The 19,265-nt window shown below is 42.3% G+C and overlaps 2 protein-coding genes across 2 annotated transcripts; one reads left to right on the forward strand and one right to left on the reverse strand.

Annotated features, from left to right (window-relative positions):
* Nucleotides 1-1,948: 1,948 nt before the first annotated feature.
* On the forward strand, nucleotides 1,949-9,448 carry LOC126988227 (probable isocitrate dehydrogenase [NAD] subunit alpha, mitochondrial). Its single transcript, XM_050846252.1, has 4 exons — nucleotides 1,949-2,065; nucleotides 3,736-3,864; nucleotides 6,091-6,491; nucleotides 8,430-9,448. The coding sequence occupies exons 1-4, from the start codon at nucleotides 2,042-2,044 to the stop codon at nucleotides 8,947-8,949; spliced, it is 1,074 nt and encodes a 357-aa protein (XP_050702209.1). The 5' UTR covers nucleotides 1,949-2,041; the 3' UTR covers nucleotides 8,950-9,448.
* Nucleotides 9,449-10,575: 1,127 nt separating this feature from the next.
* LOC126988226 (NADH-ubiquinone oxidoreductase 49 kDa subunit-like) lies at nucleotides 10,576-19,265 on the reverse strand. Its single transcript, XM_050846251.1, has 9 exons — nucleotides 19,099-19,265; nucleotides 16,794-17,019; nucleotides 15,534-15,735; nucleotides 14,981-15,168; nucleotides 13,944-14,107; nucleotides 13,367-13,486; nucleotides 12,952-13,081; nucleotides 12,285-12,430; nucleotides 10,576-10,952 (listed from the first exon to the last, which is right to left on the reverse strand). Exons 1-9 carry the CDS (start codon nucleotides 19,203-19,205, stop codon nucleotides 10,823-10,825), a joined length of 1,413 nt encoding a protein of 470 aa, XP_050702208.1. The 5' UTR covers nucleotides 19,206-19,265; the 3' UTR covers nucleotides 10,576-10,822.

Below are 19,265 nucleotides of genomic sequence, written 5' to 3' on the forward strand. Positions count from 1 at the left end.
TTCCTTAATTCCTTCTTCATAATCCCTTCTTATTTTTCTTCCCTTCTTTGTACTTCTAATTTCTATATACCTCTTCTTCTTCTTCTTCTTCTTCTTCTTCTTCTTCTCCCTCGTCTTCTTTTGCTTCTTTAGGTTCTATACTTAATGTCTGTCTCTGTCTCTCTTTGTCTCTCAGTCTCTGTCTCTCTCTCTCTCTCTCTCTCTCAGTCTCTGCATGTCTCTCTCTCATGCAGTCTCTGTCTCTCTCTGCCTCTCTCTGTCTCTGTCTCTCTCTCAGTCTGTCTTTCTCTGTCTCTGTCTCTCGATCTCTGCCTCTCTCTGTCTCTGTCTCTCTCTCTGTCTATGTCTCTCTCTCTGTCTCTGTTTCGATCTCTGCCTCTCTCTGTCTCTGTCTCTCTCACTCAGTCTCTGTCTCTGTCTCTCTCTCTGTCTCTCAGTCTCTGTCTCTCTCTGTCTCTCTCTCAGTCTCCGTCTCTCTCTCTGTCTCTCTCTCAGTCTCCGTCTCTCTCTCTGTCTCGATCTGTCTTTTGGTTCTTCTTTATAATATACCTAGTCGGGTTTGTCTACAAGACCAGCCATTTCCCTTTATATATTTTAATATATATTTCAATTCAATTCAATTCAATTCTTTTACGTTTATAACTTCTATAACATATATCCTCTTCTTCTGACCTAAGTGATATATAGTATTTTTTTCTCTACTGATATACATTTCCGTGGTCAATTTTGTATATTAACTTAGATATATAAATTACTAAGTTGGTATAGAAATTTAAAAATCCTATGGCCAGATCGAGAACCCTATAATTGATCTAATCTAATTGATATGGTAGGCTAATCTTTTCCCCTTAAAGGTATAAGTTATTACATACAATTTTTTTCATCTTTTATCAATATATGAACACTTTGCTCTATTAATTAATTTCGTTCTGTATATCGAGTGATGCAGATTATCGTACTCAGAGCATTGCCTTTCAGTTTGAGGTACAATACACTATCGTACGTAGCCACACCACTGACGATAGCCAAGTGACATTAGTGTTAAAGCCGTAAATTATCGATGTTAATATATACAATTATGGCTCAGGAACCGAAAAATACGGTGCTAATTAAGATCGAGTACCATATATATGCAGCGTGACCAATTTATCAGTCCCCGGCCGTACTCACAATTACAACGCCAGTCAATTAAAGTTAGTGATGAAAATATACGATATCTATTTTTTTCTATATGCTTATAGGCCTAGAAACCAAAAAATAGGTGGTTGGCTATATATAGTCTTGTCATTATAGTATACCAGCTAGTGTGACCAATCTATCAGTTCCCGGCCGTACCCACACTAATAACGCCAGTCATTTAAAGTTAGTGATGAAACTATACAGTATTGATGTTGTTTTATATACTTATAGGCCTAGAAACCGAAAATATAGTTTGGTTGGTAGGCCTGTCACCAGTTCCAGAGTGCCCATTTTATCAGTTCCCGGCCCCGTACCCACACTATCAACGCCATTCAATTAAAGTTAGTAATGAAACTATACAGTATCGATGTTTTTTTATATACTTATCGTCCAAGAAATCGAAAAATAGGTTGGTTGGTAAGCCTGTCACCACTCACCAGCGTTACTAAATTGTCGTACTAGGCATAATTTTTTCGTCTGCTTGAGGCCTAAAACTGTCGAGCCTACACTGATAACGATATGCATTTAGAATTGGAGCTCAGATGGTTACTTGTCGATGTTTTTATGCAATTGTTATGGGTCAGAAAGGAAAATACGATGGTCTTCTGAGTACGATAATATGGTAAGGCTGCCACCAGGGATGCCACGTTATCGTACTCACCACACTGGATTTTCCTATTTCTAACGCATAACGATCATAAAAAACCCTCTATAATTAGCATTTTTAGCAATAACTAGAAATGGGTATCGTTAGTTTTATGGGTGCGACGGTTTTTGGTCTGAAATAAGCAAATATAAGCAGCTGAGTACGACAATCTGGTACCGTTGGCTGCCACTCACTCACCAAGCAGCAGAAGACATCATGGCGGGTCTGTGTCGGTCAGCGGTGAGTATTCAACCCTTTTCTCCCTCCCTCCTCCACCTGATCAATTATTACTCATCATTATCACTTATTCACGCCATTGCCACCCTGAGGTCACGTGCAGAGCCTCAGAGCAAGCCGCGGGAGCCCTTACTAGCTATTCCCACCCGGCTGCCCGGCTTACAGATCTTTAATTTCCTTCCTATTTCTCGTTATTTCAGCGCCTTGGGTTATTGGTGGGGGTTATTTTACTCAGTCACGGTGGGGGCGTGTGGTGTGGGCAGCAGGCGTGTTTGGGGAGGTGATAGGCCTATATTTTTCTTTACGTGATAAATTTGGGAGTGGGCCAAGCGGGGAAGGGGCCATGGAGGGAGGCTTCTTCTTTTTCTTCTTTTTCTATTTCTTCTTTTTCTTCTTCTTTTTCTATTTCTTCTTTTTCTTCTTCTTTTTCTTCTTCTTCCTTCTTCTTCTTCTTTTTCTTTTTCTTCTTCCTTCTTTTTCTTCTTCTTCTTCTTTTTCTTCTTCTTCTTTTTCTTCTTCTTTTTCTTTTTCTTCTTCTTCTTCTTCTTCTTTTGACCTGTGACGCTTTGTATCGCTTCGTAGGTCCTCTTCCTTTCATTCCTCTTTTTTTTTTTTTCGCTCACTTTCCTTTTCAGTATTGTGGTTTGCTTGCCTATGTGGTTTGCTATTTTCCACTAATACACTTTTCCCTCAACTTTCACTGCTCAGATCTTTTTTCCCAGCAACATGTCAAGAAAATTTTTGTGTGCAAGGTATAGGTGGGGGAACACGGTGTAGCTGCGCGTGGCTGTGGTGCTTGTCTCTGTACCATTGCCCTTTGAGCCTATGGTGGGTATAAGAAGGAGCAGTCAGTGCCATGGTTTGTCGGCTCCCTCCAAAGTTGACCTGATTGAACAAAACCAATGTGATTTTTGGATTGAGCACATAAAAATTGTCCCAAATCAGCTAAAAAAAAAGATTAGACGATAAATTTGTTGTTGGCCAGTGTAATGTTTGAATGTGCTTCGTATCACATATACTATTTTCCCTATGTGTCTGTTTGCTGCACTCCTGAGTAATTCATGACAGTAGGATGACTAGCCCCTATAATTAGCCATTTTCCACTTCTTTCACTATGCTACTACTGCACCAAGGACTCACACACCAAATAAAAGCAGACTGCAGCAGGATATGCTTGACATGGTCAAGGCATCCCTGTCCAATAGCTTATGGAAATATTTCCTTAGCTTATGAAAAAAAATTCCACTCAAAGACACTTGTTTTCATAGGAATTCCAAACGTGTGCTACAGGGAGGGATATAAGATAAAAGGAATGATGTCCCCAAGAAATAGGTTTTATTTTAACCTTGGTTAGGCAAGCTAAGGTTGATTTGTATACCATTGCATTGCAAGGTAACTATAATTACAAACTTTTGGGGTGATGTGAATGTATTTAGTATAGAACTACAGCAGGCCCATATAATACTACTATGGCATGAATCTTCTAGAAATAAAGTATGGTGTTATTACAAGGCAGAAGAAACTGAGCAATCAGGTGATAGGATTTCTAGAAGTTGCTTGTGCTGCCGCAGCTTCAGTTACTTCTTTTATAATGTCTGGGACGTGTGTTTGAATAAACTTTTAAAAAATGTTGTCCTTTTGTAAGTTCATTTCTAAGTTCCCCCTTCCCTCAGCTGAGCATCTTGCGGTCAGCAGGAGCTCGCCAACTCAACACGGATGTCAAGACTGTCACCCTCATCCCTGGCGATGGCATTGGCCCCGAGATTTCCGCAGCAGTGCAGAAGATCTTTGCCACAGCTGAGGTGAGGTTTGTGGGACATTTTGTTGATGGAGTCTTGTGTAGTGATAGTTACTGAGTGAACTTTGATCATTGTGTCTCATTTCTGTCAGTGAGGCAGTATTGTTATTATCATTGTTATTATTATTATTATTATTATTATTATTATTATTATTATTATTATTATAGCAAGAAAAGAAGAATGATCATTGTATATGAAGGCAGTAGATCAGTAGCGGGTTATGCTTCAAAAGTACCTGCAGAAGAGTGGTTTATATATAATCAGCTACTCTCAGTTAGTTTGATTGAAACCATTTAGCCCCAGTTCCATATTCCCTGCAGTTGAACCGTGCTTATTTGGTTCTCATATGTACACACACTCAAAAAACTATTGTTGCACACTCAGGACAGCAATAGGAATTGAGCTGCCACAATAACACTGCATGAAACAGGTGAAACCCTAGCTGAGCAAGTAGTAATTTGAGCTGTGTTGTAGCTCTATAACATTGTTGTGTTTGGATAATGAAATACTTTGACACTTCGCACACATGTGTAAGTGAATAGTTAATTTTGTCCACTTAGGAGAATCTGCTAAGTTCCTGCATTGTTATTAGACCTTCACTATAGGCTCATCATAAATAATACACATGGTTTCCATGGTGAATGAGATGAACAAGCTGTGTGTTTTTTTTTTTTTTTTTTTTTTGTCCAAAATCAGAGGTTAATTTTGGGAGGAGAGGTGTCCTGATACCCTCCTCTTGAAAGAGTTCAAGTCGTAGGCAGGAGACATTTGTCATGTCGACCTTGCTACCGACCGAATCATTTGGTACTCCGTAAATAATCAGTCACTCAGGAATCAGCTATCAAAGTGAATCCCACTGACTGCTTGCCACGTGCACCTCCACTGAGCCTAGGAGGTTATGTAAGACTTCGGTAATCCTTATGAATAATAGAATTATAAACATGATTTATCAGCCAACTGGTAAGATAACATTGGGCTTGGTTTCACTGGTGTAGGATGTGCTACTCAAGTCACAGATTCACTTGTCTCAAATCAATCATGGAATGCAGCGAATAAGATTGTCTAATAATTCTCGTTGTCATTATCCCAACGCGTTAGATCAATTATTCATCTATCTAAGTCTATTTTCCTCTAGGTGCATCTATTTGTCTATATCTATCTATAGGTAGATCCCATAGATATTAGCTATATTCAATACTTATCCCACGTGTTTCTGCCGAGTCCTGTTTGCCACCCCACACACAGATAGGCTTACCATACCTTCTGAGACTTCAGAGTTGTTCAGCGGAAACTCGTTGGACTCCACTGTAATGATACTTTTTGAGTGTGTGTATAACAAATATTACATTCATGTAGTATTCTTCTAATGGGTCTCAAGTGATAGATTTTGAAGTTGTAGATATGGTTAAGACTGCTTTTATTTGTATGTGTGTCCATTGATGCTTGGAGGCTTCTTTTGATAGGGGCTAGACATTCACTCCCAGCCCATTAGTGATGAGGTCAAGTATCTATTTGTAGTGGTGAATGCTGCCCACTTGTGCTCTTCTTGATCCTCGTGAAAGAGCTTTGCTAAAATTAGGGTTGAGAGCTGGTCATCAGGGCATCGACCACTTGACAATGTCTGAAAATCATCAACTGGTATCTTCGGAACACCACATTCACACACTGACAACTCAGCAAACCCAAAGCTTCAATAGATAAATAGTACAGGTTAAGAATTTTCATTTATTTTATAGAGTTCAATTACAGAATGACAGACTTTTTGATTCCCACAATGTATCATGCTGTGTTCCATGGAAGCCTCTAGCTCACTTCAACTCCATAAGGGCATATCTCTATCTCGAGCACCCTGTTCCCTCACATGAACTTCCCTTGAGGGGGTGGCCATGGCAGAAGTGTCTCAACTTTTCCCTGTTCCAGCACCCACTATCAGCACACTCATTCCCTCGCCTATCAACTCTCTCCGCTTTCCATTACTCATGTGCTCTGATGTTTTCACTGGTGGTGTTCCCCTGACACACTCAATTCTTTCCTCATACACTCTTTTGAAGTCATTCTCATCACATCTTGACCATTCCAGAGCACCACTTTTCACCCATTCAACCACTCCACAATCCACTCCCTCTGCTGTTACACCCATACCATACCTCTCCTACATACTTTCATTACTATAATAGTCAGTATGTATATACCATTTGATACCTGTGCTGATGGAACCTTGTGCACCAGGTCCCCATTGCCTGGGAAGCGGTGGATGTCACACCTGTGAAGGGACCCGACGGCAAGTTTGGCATTCCTCCGGCAGCCATCGAGTCTGTCAACCGTAACGGGATTGGGTTAAAGGGACCTCTCATGACACCTGTGGGGAAGGGCCACCGCTCTCTTAACCTGGCCATTCGCAAGGAGTTCAACCTGTATGCCAACGTGAGGCCTTGCCGCAGCGTGGAGGGCTACGAGACCCTCTATCGGGACGTGGACGTGGTAACCATCCGAGAGAACACAGAGGGAGAGTACTCTGGGATAGAGCATGAAATTGTCGACGGCGTGGTGCAGAGTATCAAGCTGATCACCGAGCCGGCCTCACGCAGGGTGGCTGAGTATGCCTTCAAATATGCTCGCAACAATGGCAGGTAAGTCTGTAACTGGTGGCCGGCATGTCATATAGTCTGTTTGGTGTTGTTTATTTATTTCTGCAGATTGTATGTTTGGTGTTGCAAGTGGATGGAAAGATTTTTTTTTTTTTTTCATTTGCCTTCTCATGTTAGATTTTTGAAATATTTGTATGTGCAGAAAAATAATTCCAACCTGGAACAATCTTCCTTCATCTGTATTTCCTCCTGCCTATGACTTGAACTCTTTCAAGAGGAGGGTATCAGGACACCTCTCCTCCCGAAATTGACCTCTCTTTTGATTCTTTTTTGTAGGAGCAGCGAGTAGCGGGCTTTTTTTTTTATTATTGTTTCCTTTTTTTGTGCCCTTGAGTTCTTTGTTGTTAAAAAAAAAAAAATACTTCATAAACAGTCAAGTTAAATGGTCTTTGTCTCATTGGTATATTTAACCATCTTGTTACTTAGTCCACCTCAGTGCTGCTCCCAATGCTAACTTACTATTTTTATGCCTATTGCTTACCTTGACATCCAAACTGCACGACTTCAACCCCTGCCCGTTACCTTAATGCATGATTCTTCTCGTCATACCAGTGCACTCTACTGTCTATTGTCTGTTCTGCCAGGTACCTTCATGCCTCTGTCCTTTTCATTAGTATGCTCGCTATATTCTCCCTCTTACCCCAACATGGTCTTTCCTGAGGCTAATATAGTGCCTTGGAACTGAACTGGCTTTTGTGATGGTTAGAACCCCTTCTCTCTTCTGATTAGGAGCTGCTTGTTGTGGTTATTTTTTTGCCCTAACATTCTCCCCTAAACTTGCCCCACAGCATGTGAAATAAGCTTTGGTTGGCTGGTCGACTTGACAGTTTGATTCTGGCCTGAGAGAACCAAGCCAGACCTCACATCCAGCCATGAGAGGGGAGGAAGATCAGGGACAAGCTTAGCAAATGAAGTTAGCTTTGAGTTATTCCACTCTATACAATAGATGATTAAGCACAGTTGGATAGTAGGAAAGGTGAGTTATAATTATGTGATCTTGTGCAAGTGTGTATGTAAAGGGTTGCAAAAAGAGTCCATGGATGAAGTATGTAATGGAAGAAAAGATGATCAGATAATGTTGCAGCAGTGTTGATGTATGCAGGCAAGACATCAGTAAAGGATGACAGGAGATGAAGGAATGAGTGATAATGAGATAAACAGGAAAGTGTGTCCATGATCAAAGCTGTGGTAGGAGAGGAGTGTTTTTACTGTAATTTAGAAGGGAATGGCTGGATGAAGTGATTGGAGTGTGTGGTAACACTTTGCAGACATACTGTAGCCATCTAGTGGGAGTGCAGGTTTAGAGGGAGTGGGCAGTCCTATCTGTAGGAGTAACAAAGTACACTCAACTACCCCAAGCTTCTTCCTGAATAATTCTTCTCTATTGAATGTCCAGTCCCTGAGGGCAGGTTGCTGTGCCCTTTGCCTTAGTCCTACAAGTTTGCTGTGTGTGGTGTCCCTATAAGGTTGGGAGAAGCATGTCCTGGAGGTTGAGTGACTGTGGTCGTATGCTGCACCAAGCAACACACCTCTTTGGTCTTTTCTCTCTCTGTTTTACCAATGTGGATACTATATATGGCTCCCATCTTGTATATCAGCCCCCCCTTCACCTGGAGCTGGATACGCCACTGTAGGGTGTAATATTTGAATTTAAAGATATTTAATACAAAAAAGTGAGAGCTTTGGGATTCATTTTCTCTAAAAAGAAAATTATTGTGGGAGTTTTCCTTCATTGCTTTCACTCAGTACTCCAGCCTTCTTGCCACACTGTTGACTACCAAAAATGTGTTGGTGGTGCTCTACTTATCTCATTCCTATTTTTATCATGAGTACAGTAACAAAGGACTCGGTGAATGGACAGGATGAAAAAAACAACAATTAGCATTAAATAAGCTAACAACTTTACTCTTTCCCACACAGGTCCAAAGTGACGGCTGTACACAAAGCTAACATCATGCGGATGTCTGATGGGCTGTTCCTCCGCTGCTGTCGGGAGGCAGCAGAAAGGAACCCAGACATCAAGTTTGAGGAGCGTTACCTGGACACAGTGTGCCTTAACATGGTGCAGGACCCCTCCCAGTATGATGTGTTGGTGATGCCAAATCTCTACGGTGACATCCTCTCTGACCTTTGCGCTGGCCTGGTAGGCGGCCTTGGGCTCACCCCCTCAGGAAACATTGGAGAGGGTGGCGCTGTGTTCGAGTCTGTCCACGGTACTGCCCCAGACATTGCAGGTCAGGACAAGGCAAATCCCACGGCCCTTCTACTGTCTGCAGTAATGATGCTGCGCTTCATGGATCTGTACAACCATGCCGCCATCATCGAGCAGGCCTGCTTTGAGACCATCAAAGAGGGTAAATATAGAACAGGGGATCTTGGTGGCACAGCAAAGTGCTCAGAATTCACTGATGAGATTTGTCATAAGATTGCAAACTCGTAACTTAAGTCTTCCTGTTTTAACACCATAATACGTTTGGAGCCGAAATGTGTGTATCAGATCTGTAGTACTTAAAATGCGTAGATAAAAGGATGCAGAAAGAGCACAAGTTTAACATTCAGATAGATAGACAGTTGCATTTAGTTTTGATTATAGCTTTTGTTGCTATTTGTTAATCTAAAATTGTGGTGCTCATTGGGCAGCCATGACGATCTCATGAAACAAGTGAAAATGTCTTTGCTATATTTTTAAGAGAGGTTTGAAATATGTAGAGGCAACTTTTAGTCAGCTTATAAAATTGGATATTAGTGAAGGTAATATGAAGTTGTTTGTTTGAAATTTTTTATACTGAAAAGCCTGTCTGTTTGTCTGTTAATAGAAGGAAAGGTGACAACTGAAAAATGGTGTCAAGATGATTGTAAATTGTCTACCTAATTTACTGTTTTGTATATAGTGAAATTCTCTGTTTATACAATGTACAGAAATAAATGTGTTATATCATTTTATTTTTTTGATACCTTTATGGTAAACCCTTAAATGAAAGGATTGTTTTCTCATACTGTTCTTGAAAAAATTAACCCCTTCACTACGGCCGGGCCAAAACGGTGCCCCACACCATATCCGAGATCACCGCGCGCCAAATCTCAAATGTCACTATTGAATGTATCAAGTTTTCAGCCATAAACACAACATAATCATCATGTATTATATATGAAAACATGCAGAATTAAATGGTGCACATAAAGAAACAAATTAATTGATAATGTTGAGATGTAAGCATAAATAGATAAAATAACTCGTATATTGGCTAAAGAAGGCCAGGATGCAGTATGCGCGTCCTCGGATATGGTACGGGGCCCGCCGTCGGCTGTATGTCAGGGATGCAACTGTTTTGGAAATATAAATTTTGAGCTAGTGGCCACCATAACTAAACATGTCAAAATATTGCTGGCTCTTTGGCAACAGTTTTGTTTCTTCACATCTAAATCACTAATCATTGGCAACATTAAAAAGGGCAGCATGGTCATTAGCCTATCATAACATAGTGATGAAAAAAGTATTTGGATTTAGCTTTTATCACTGGCCAAAATACATTGATGGCATGCTAAAACACAGCCCAATGAAGTGGATAAAAGTGGAGAGTTGGCAAGGAAGAGATTGAATGTGTTGAGAGGGAGTGCCAGAACAGGAAAAGTCAAAATGCTTCTGCAGTGGCAAACATCTTTCGGGGAAGTTTCTTTGAGGGGGCCCAGGTGATGAAAATATATAAATAGATGTGAACCTCACTTAATATGAAATTTGGGAATTTTTTATTACTGTGGTTTGTCTGCAACAAATATGGCAGTATCATCCCTGGCTGTGTGTGCATGTGTGTGTGTGTTTTGCAGGACTTTTGTGCAATAAACTACACTTGTTGAGCCCAAATACATGCTAATTTTTACATGCTTAGTGACTTCTACACACTGAGTCACAACCATTACTATTACTACTGTGCCAATAAAATACTGTTCAATGAAGTTATATTCCCCTCTTAACTGCTTCATGCCTTACCAGAGGATGAGGCAGCACAAAATTACTGTGGTTATTCAGGAGTGGATTATATAGTGCGTGAAAGGAAACTAACACATGTGTAATTAATATCTATATTTCCATGAAAGAATTTTTCAACATTATTTACAAAGGTAAAGAAACCATATCTTAATAAATAGAAAAAGAAATGTAATTAGAAGAAAACCTTCTATGAATTCCCTTAATTTTCAGAACAATCATATCTACAGGTGACCATGACCCAACATTACTTCCCGTACATATCTGACCTCCTCCTCTAATGGTCTTCATGTTCCATACATCGCTGATTGGCAGCAGAGACAAGATTTTAACGATCAACCTCACCAAACACAATGTCTAGAGTCCCAATAATGGCCACGATGTCTGCCAGCATGTGATTCTTGCCCACCATGTCTGTGGCAGCCAAGTGAGCAAAGCCTGGAGCCTTGATCTTGCACCTGCAAATAAAAGTACACGAAACAATTACAAGGAAAAAATTCAGCAAAAATTTTGGTTCTGTCAACTGTTAGCGTAATACCAAGGTGATGCCATCTGTAACAACTGTGCTTCCTAAGTCATTTGACCCTTAAACTGCACCAGACATCTTAAGATGCTATGAGGGAGACTGCACAAGACATCTTAAGATGACAGATGTTTCAAACAACATATAAAAAAATCCTGCGTTGCTGGGGTAAAGCCTAATGAACCTCATGTTGTTACATCATCCCTCTCTCGCACCATATTCTATCATGAGATCAAGCTGCCTGTAGCAGTCATGGAGGGATTTACTTTGTCATCAACTTTTGATGCTAGCCAGCCCCCCGGCTCCCGTGGTCGTGGCTGTGGGGGAGGCACTGGAGGTGGTAAAATGGTGTTAGTGGAGAAAGACTGTACTAGACTGTGTTCAAAGTGACATGATTCAGATTATAATTATACAACCTTGTTTTTAGTACGGTGCTCGTCATAAACATTGTTGCCGGAGACCACGGTATCCAACTGAAAGATCAAAACGTGTGCGCTTTCCTTGGCGGGCATCAGGTGCTTTAAATTAAATTATTATACATCTGGCATCTCAGCCTGGGTGTTGGACAGCTTGCAAAGGTGGGAAAAAGTGACAGTTACCTATCAATCACTCTGACTGGGGGCCGCTTTGTTACTTGCTTCCCGCGCCACCCCCCAGACTGGCTTGCAGTTACTCTGCAGTTTAGCTGTTTTCCTGGACAATGGTGCGCTACCAGATCTTGTCACAGGATGACATCGCAGCTATCTCAGCTCTCCACAAGGCTGGACACTCCACACGGGCTATCTCTGACCAGACGGGTGTCAGTGTCCACCAGGTTCAAAGATACATGAAGCGTATGGGTGAACACACCGTCAACAAAACACCCGCCAAGAAGAAACCACCAGGAAACACCCGCAGCACTTCCCTGCGCACCCTGAGAGTGGTGCACCGTGAAGTCAAACACAATCCACAAGTATCGGCCAGGAAAATCAGGGAAGACAACTTGGGATTGCTGAGTGATGCGTCTGTGAGGACATTATCGCGCCGCATCCACGATGACCTCCAGTACCTGAGCCATGCAGCGCAGCCCAAGCCTGTGGTTACTGTAGCCCAGCAAGAGAAGAAGCTTGCGTTTTGTGACAGGATGAAAGACTAGACCATCAAGCAGTGGTGTGGCGTGTTGTGGAGCAATGAATCAAGATTCATAGTGAAACTTCATAGCATGAAACTTGTGAGGGTACTGAACACCTGTCCCAATTAATAAGAAAGTGTTACCATGAGTGTTTACCTGTAAGGCCTTGATGAGCCATCAGAGACCAGGTAGACTCCAAACTCTCCCTTGGGTGCCTCAACAGCAGTGTAGGTAGCTCCAGGGGGAACCTGGTAACCCTGGGTGAAGACCTTGAAGTGATGGATCAGAGCCTCCATCGATGTCTGTTGGAAGATTTGAGTGTTCAGGGAAAGCTTAATCATCACCATGAAAATCATTCCTCAAAAAATTAGGATGAGGAGATGTGGTCAAGAGAAGCCTCAAGAAACAAAATTCTACTTTATGCTGTGATGTCCTTTTACCTATTCATCATGACTGGCTTTTCCTAGTGAAAGGGTAGACTTAAGGGGCTATTACACTGGGCAAATTTTCCGTGGATCTTCAGTCAAACCACGATTTCTGCCAGCGTGGTTTTCATTTGTTTCTTGTTATTGCTGCTGCTGATGATGGTGAGTAATACCGTCGTCCTTCGGTGAAATCAACTCTAGCTTTGGAAGATCGCGGACAAGTCAAAAAACCATGGAAATAACAGAACCACGCCAGCAGAAATCCTGGTTTGACTGAAGATCCACGGAATATTTGCCCAGTGTAATAGCCCCTTTATCCCTGCAATCCATATCCCTGCATACATTTTTGTTTCACTTTCTTGTTTCAGCATATTCTGTCTTCTCCTTGAGACACTCACCTTCATCTCACTTCTCCTGGGTGGGGCCACCTTGGCGTCATCCACACGGACCTCCCCTGCCGGCATCTGGTTGAGGCACTGTTCAACGATGCGCAGTGACTGCCTCATTTCCTCTACACGGATCAAGTACCTGAGAGGGGGAAATAAAGGCTGAGTGCATTTCAGTACTCAGGCAAGATCTATCAAGGTTTAAGGGAACCGGTGTGGTGTCATCTGGTATAATGAGACATCCCATCCTTATTTTCGCATCGCGGAACCCAAAATTTACTATCATAGAGTGACTAACTGAAGCATTTTAAGTGTAAAAAAGTACAAATGAGGACCTAATCTCCCTGTGGTATCATATGTATTACTTATAAGGAAGCCAAGCCAGCTGTTGACTGTTGCCAGCCATGTGGCTTAACATTGCACTCACCTGTCGTAGGTGTCTCCATTCTTTCCTACAGGAACGTCAAACTCCACCAAGTCGTAGGCATCATATGGCTGAGTCTTGCGCAGGTCCCACTTGATGCCGGAGCCACGCAGCATCACCCCACTGCAGAAAAATGTATCGTAAATTCCTGAGCACATCAAAGGCACCGAAATCTAAAATGAAAAATCCTGGACCAAGAAAAAAATCATCTTTCATTAGCCAGACAACCAATACAAGTAATAATATTTTGTAGTACAACCATTTTTATAATTCTAGCCTTGTTACAGTACCAGGGAGGGGCAGACTTGAGAAAAATAAGGAAAATAATCTCATAAAAATGTCGGGAGGGGCAGACTTGAGAAAAATAAGGAAAATAATCTCATAAAAATGTCGGGAGGGGCAGACTTGAGAAAAATAAGGAAAAATATCTCATAAAAATGTCGGGAGGGGCAGACTTGAGAAAAATAAGGAAAAAAAAATCTCAAAAATCTCAAGATACTGGAATATGCTGCACTACGACTGATACCCAAGTCATTGTCCGTGCCTCATCCCTCACACGGGCCACACCACGCCACTATACCTGAAGCCATAGTTAAGAGCCTCCTCGGCAGTGACAGTACCGATGTCGATGGTACGCTGTTTCCAGATACGGTTATTGGTAAGCACATCCTCCACCTCATCCAGCCGCTCCCCAAACTTGCTGATGAACTCGTAAATGTCATCCATGAGGCCAATTGGGATGTCCTTGGGGAGGAAGAAAACTCATCACTCCTACTCCTTTGAGGACTGGCAAACACACATACCTACACTTTACAATTCCATGATGCTATTTTTGTCTCTGTAGGGTATGCAACACCATCATAGGCTGCTTGCACTACTGTAGATACCACATGATGAAGGATGAAGCTCACATTGTAGTTTATGAGAGAAAGTTGGAAAGTTTCGTTTAGTCGGCGCAACATCTGTGGTCATATGCCGGAGAGAGACGGAAGGGGAAGGAATTATAGGAGACAAAACCCCCGATTAATACCTGGTACCCATTCACTGCTGGGTGGACAGGGACGTAGGGTATCGGATTTATGAGGGGAAGAAATATGAGGATGGGGGCATTATCCTCCCAACTTTGTCATGTGCATCAGAGACATGAGCATGGAATGTGGCAGAGCAATAATATATTCACAGTAAAAAATAGCTACAAGGAGAAACATGTGGTGTGTCAAGATGGGCTGCAGAAAGTGATAACAATGTGTATGAGAGGTCTGGCAAATCAGAAAAGAACTTGTCATCATCTCATTTGGCTTAAGATTTAGGCAGAAATGAAAAGGGCAATTCTAGAACACTTGAACCTTGAATGACGAAGGCAACTTTACACAAATGGGCGTCACGTGATAAAAAGTTGATATAGACAAAAACCTGGAAATTGATGAAAAGTGACTTAGGCGATTAGAGGATGACGATATACTACAAGATGGTGAGTGAAGGTGAGTAGCTTGTAGAGCAGCTGAATGGGCAAAGTGTGGTACTCCAAGATGGTGAGTGAAAAGATCATATAAGATAATGAAGGAAACGCTGCCTTAGATGTGAAGATAAAATATTAGCAGGCCATGAGGTGCTTACAATGGCTACACCACCAGGCCGCACATAGGCAGCATGAAGGCGGGCCCCGGAAGCTCGCTCATAGAACTCCATCATCTTCTCACGCTCCTCAAAGAGCCACAGGAAGGGGGTGAGGGCCCCCACATCCATGGCATGAGCTCCCAGGAACATGCAGTGGTTGAGGATGCGAGTGATCTCGGCAAACATGGCTGAAATAAGGCAAGCAACCAATCATTGTCTGTTTACTCATGGAACTCCTGCACAGCGCTGGGACGCTAACCACGCAGCCACCACCTTCCTCCCCTTTATTTTTTTTTACAGCGAAAAAGGAAAGTCAAGGGTAAAAAATAAAAAACGCACAAAAAAGCACACTAGACACTGCTCCGACAAAAGAAAAAAGAACCCCAGGCTTGGCATCGTAGGGTGGGCGAGGCGACGCACCCCCCAGCATATGCCCCCACTGATTGATTGATAACCCCTGCAGATAAGTCATTGTTCATCTCCCCAATATACCCCTTCACCTATCATCTCCTCGCTCCCTCCCACCGCACAACAGCTGGAAAAACCAACTCACTTCGGATGTACTTGGCCCTGATGGGAGCCTCCAGGCCAAGCAGCTTCTCCACGGCCAGGGAGTACGCCTGTTCGTTGCACATCATGGACACATAGTCGAGGCGGTCGAAGTAAGGAAGCGCCTGGGTGTATGTCTTGTATTCAATTAGCTTCTCAGTTCCTCGGTGCAGCAGCCCAATGTGGGGGTCAGCACGCATCACTGTCTGTTGGACAAAGAATATTTATTTACGGAAATATTCCGTCTCTCTTTCTTTCTCCTTGTGTATCTCACATAGACAATCTCTGTCCATTGCATGTATATTGTGTTTTTGTATCATCTTGCTTGACCCCCAAATCTTCTTGTCTTCTTGTGTCTTATGAAAGCAATCATGCACCGTCCTCAATGAAAATTATGAAAATGATCTTCAGAGATATCATAACTTACTATAATAAAAATCCCATAAGCATTTTTCTTTCTAACGCCAACTCATTTGAGTACTTGTCCTGTGTGTCTGTATTTACCTATTCTTAGTCTACCAGGCCCGAGCTAAGTTCTAATAGTCCCGTCTCCATATCATTCATCCAGCCTTTTCTTCATTTGTTGGACACTGTTCGCCTCCACCACCTCTTCCCGCAAGCTGTTCCATGTGTTAACACTTCTATGTGGAATACTATACTTTTTTTAAGTCATTCAAACAAGTTCCTTTATTAAGTTTCTTCCTATGTCCTCTCAGCCCCTGCATTCTCACAGTTTCTATTCAGGAGTAATTATTACTCTTGAATAGAAGCTGATCAGATTAGTTACACAAGATCGCCCTACTCTGAATCCGAACTGACTATTCGTTAATATACTGTTGCTTTCTAAATATTTCACCCATCTATTTTTTATAATTTTCCCACACATCTTGGCTACTACGCTTGTTAATGACACAGGCCTGTACTGATAGTTTAATGGACCTTCTTTACTTCCTCCTTTATATATCACACACAACACACCGCGACAACGAGGTCACAACTCCTCGCCTTGCGTCGCGTACCTACTCACTGCTGGGTGAACAGGGGATACACATGAAAGAAGATAAACCCAACTCATCTTCACCCGGTCGGGGAATCGGACCCTGGATCTTCTGGTTGTGAGGCAGACGCTCTAACCACTGAGCTACCAGGCCGTGTCTAGCTATCGTGTGTGTGTGTGTGTGTGTGTGTGTTCTGTTGTGTTGATGTTCATGAGTCAGGCAGTACATGTAGCCTTTGCCTCAGCTCTGTTGGTTGCCACACTTACCTCTCCATCCAGCTCCAGCACCAGCCTCAGCACGCCGTGAGCCGCTGGGTGCTGGGGACCAAAATTGAGGGTCACATTGCGGACCTTCTTCTCAACAGGCACTACCCTGGTAGCAGTGGCCCACTTGGGGGGTGACATCATGCCCTGCTCCTCTGGTGGCACCAGCACAGGACCCTCGAACTGCTTGATCCATTCTGGATCTGGATACCAGGAGGCTGCCCCACGGCTGTCATGGTAAGAAGAGTGAGAGATGTAGCTGGGAGTGCCACTGACTTTTCATAAAGGAGACAAATGAAGAGGTGAATGACAAAATAAAATATATATACTGTAAATGAGAACATTGGGAAAGCACAAACCTCTGCCAAGGATAATGCAGGAACTTGATCATGAATGTACAGTATCGACAACAACAATGCAGTACAAAGCGCATCTTACATATTTATTACTTTATCATCATAAAACTTAACAAATCTAATGAATATGATCTAACCTAACCTATAACTAACCTATCCTAACTTGACCTGACCCCCCCCACGAAAACTGCCAAAATACGATATACTAGACTGCACTTATAAAATTCATACACCAATACTTCGAGGTTCCTTTAGTTTTCCAGCATCTATTAAGTACTGCACTGCATCCAGAAAAATACAACACAACTCAATGTCAGATGTGAGATGGCTACCACTATTTCCATATTAACTGCTGGGTGAACCTCAGGGCTAACAAGAAGACATCCTCACTACCAACATGCCGACCTCCACAATGGCAGGGATGGACCAACTTTGCCGGACTGTCGTACTCAGCCGATCATATTTCCCGACTTCCTGCCCCTAAACTGTCTTCTGGGCTCCGATAACGAAACTCATTTATAGTTATCGTTAAAAGAGTTAGATTCTGATGTTTCTTGGCAATAGTTAGGCGTCAGAAACAGGTAAAACTGTGCTCTGAGTATGATGACCTGGCGACGGTGGGATGGACTTGCCCCTAAACTGTCTTCTGGGCTCCGATAACGAAACCAATTTATAGTTATCGTTAAAAGAGTTAGATTCTGATGTTTCTTGGCAATAGTTAGGCGTCAGAAACAGGTGAATACTGGGCTCTGAGTATGATGACCTGGCGACGGTGGGATGGACTTGCCCCTAAACTGTCTTCTGGGCTCCGATAACGAAACTCATTTATAGCTATCGTTAAAAGAGTTAGATTCTGATGTTTCTTGGCAATAGTTAGGCGTCAGAAACAGGTAAATACTGGGCTCTGAGTATGATGACCTGGCGACGGTGGGAGGGACTTGTGAACTCCCCCCCCCCCCCTCCTCCTCCCCTCAACCCTGCAAGCACTACAAAGCAAAGAGGAAAAAACTAAGGAAGAAGTAGTGGGACAGGTAGAACAAGTAGAAGAACAAGCAGAACAACCAGAAGAAGAGGAAGAAAAACAAGAAGTAAATGACCGAGAATAGGATGAAAAACAGGAACAAGTAGGCAGAAGAAAAAGAAGAAGTACAAGAACAAGAACAAGAAAAAGATAAGGAAAAAGAATCACATGAACAATAAAAAAAGAACAAAAGGAAGAAGTAGAACAAGTAAAAGATGAAGAAGAAAAAGAGGAAAAGAGAAGAACAAGTAGAACGAGAAAAACAAGTAGAAAAGGAAGAAGAAGAACTAGTAGAAAAAGAACAAAAGAACAAAAGGAAGAAGTAGAACAAGTAAAAGACGAAGAAGAAAAAGAGGAAGAGAGCAGAACAAGAAGATGAAGAAGAAAAAGAGGAAGAGAACAAGAAGAGGAAGAAGAAAAAGAGGAAGAGAGGAACAAGAAGAGGAAGAAGAAAAAGAGGAAGAGAGAGGAACAAGAAGAACAAGTAGAAAAGGAAGAAGAACAAGAACAAGAAAAACAGGAAGTAGAGGAAAAAGAAGAAGTAGAACAAGAAGAACAAGAAAAAACAAGCAGAAGAGGAAGAAGAAAAACAAGCAGAACAAGAAAACAAGTAGAAAAGGAAAAAGAAGAACAAGTAGAACAAGAAAAACAGGTAGAAATAGATAAAAAAAAAGACGTAGAAGAAGAACAAGAACACAGGTAAAAGAGGAAGAAGAATAACAAGCAGAACAAGAAAACAAGTAGAAAAGGAAAAAGAAGAACAAGTAGAACAAGAAAAACAGGTAGAAATAAAGGAAAAAGAACAAAAAGAACAAAAAAGTACCACCGGTCATCTTCTCCCCAGGTTACAAAATCAGCTGACGGACAATAACAGTGGTTGCCCCTCGTCTCCCCGGCCTCCCCCCGCCCCCTCACCTCCCCTGTGGCTCACCTGGCGTAGCACCCTGTGGCAGCCTTCTTCAGGAGGCCACGAGAGCCGCCACACAGGGGAGAAGCGAGGAATTTCTGGCCGAAGCTGCCCAACACCCCGGCTGCCATCTTGCCCGGTGACGGTGACCTCTTCTTCTTCTTCTTGTGACTTGTATCTTCTTCTCCTTG

Source organism: Eriocheir sinensis, chromosome 68 (genome assembly GCF_024679095.1).
Source record: "Eriocheir sinensis breed Jianghai 21 chromosome 68, ASM2467909v1, whole genome shotgun sequence".
Classification (NCBI taxonomy): domain Eukaryota; kingdom Metazoa; phylum Arthropoda; class Malacostraca; order Decapoda; family Varunidae; genus Eriocheir; species Eriocheir sinensis.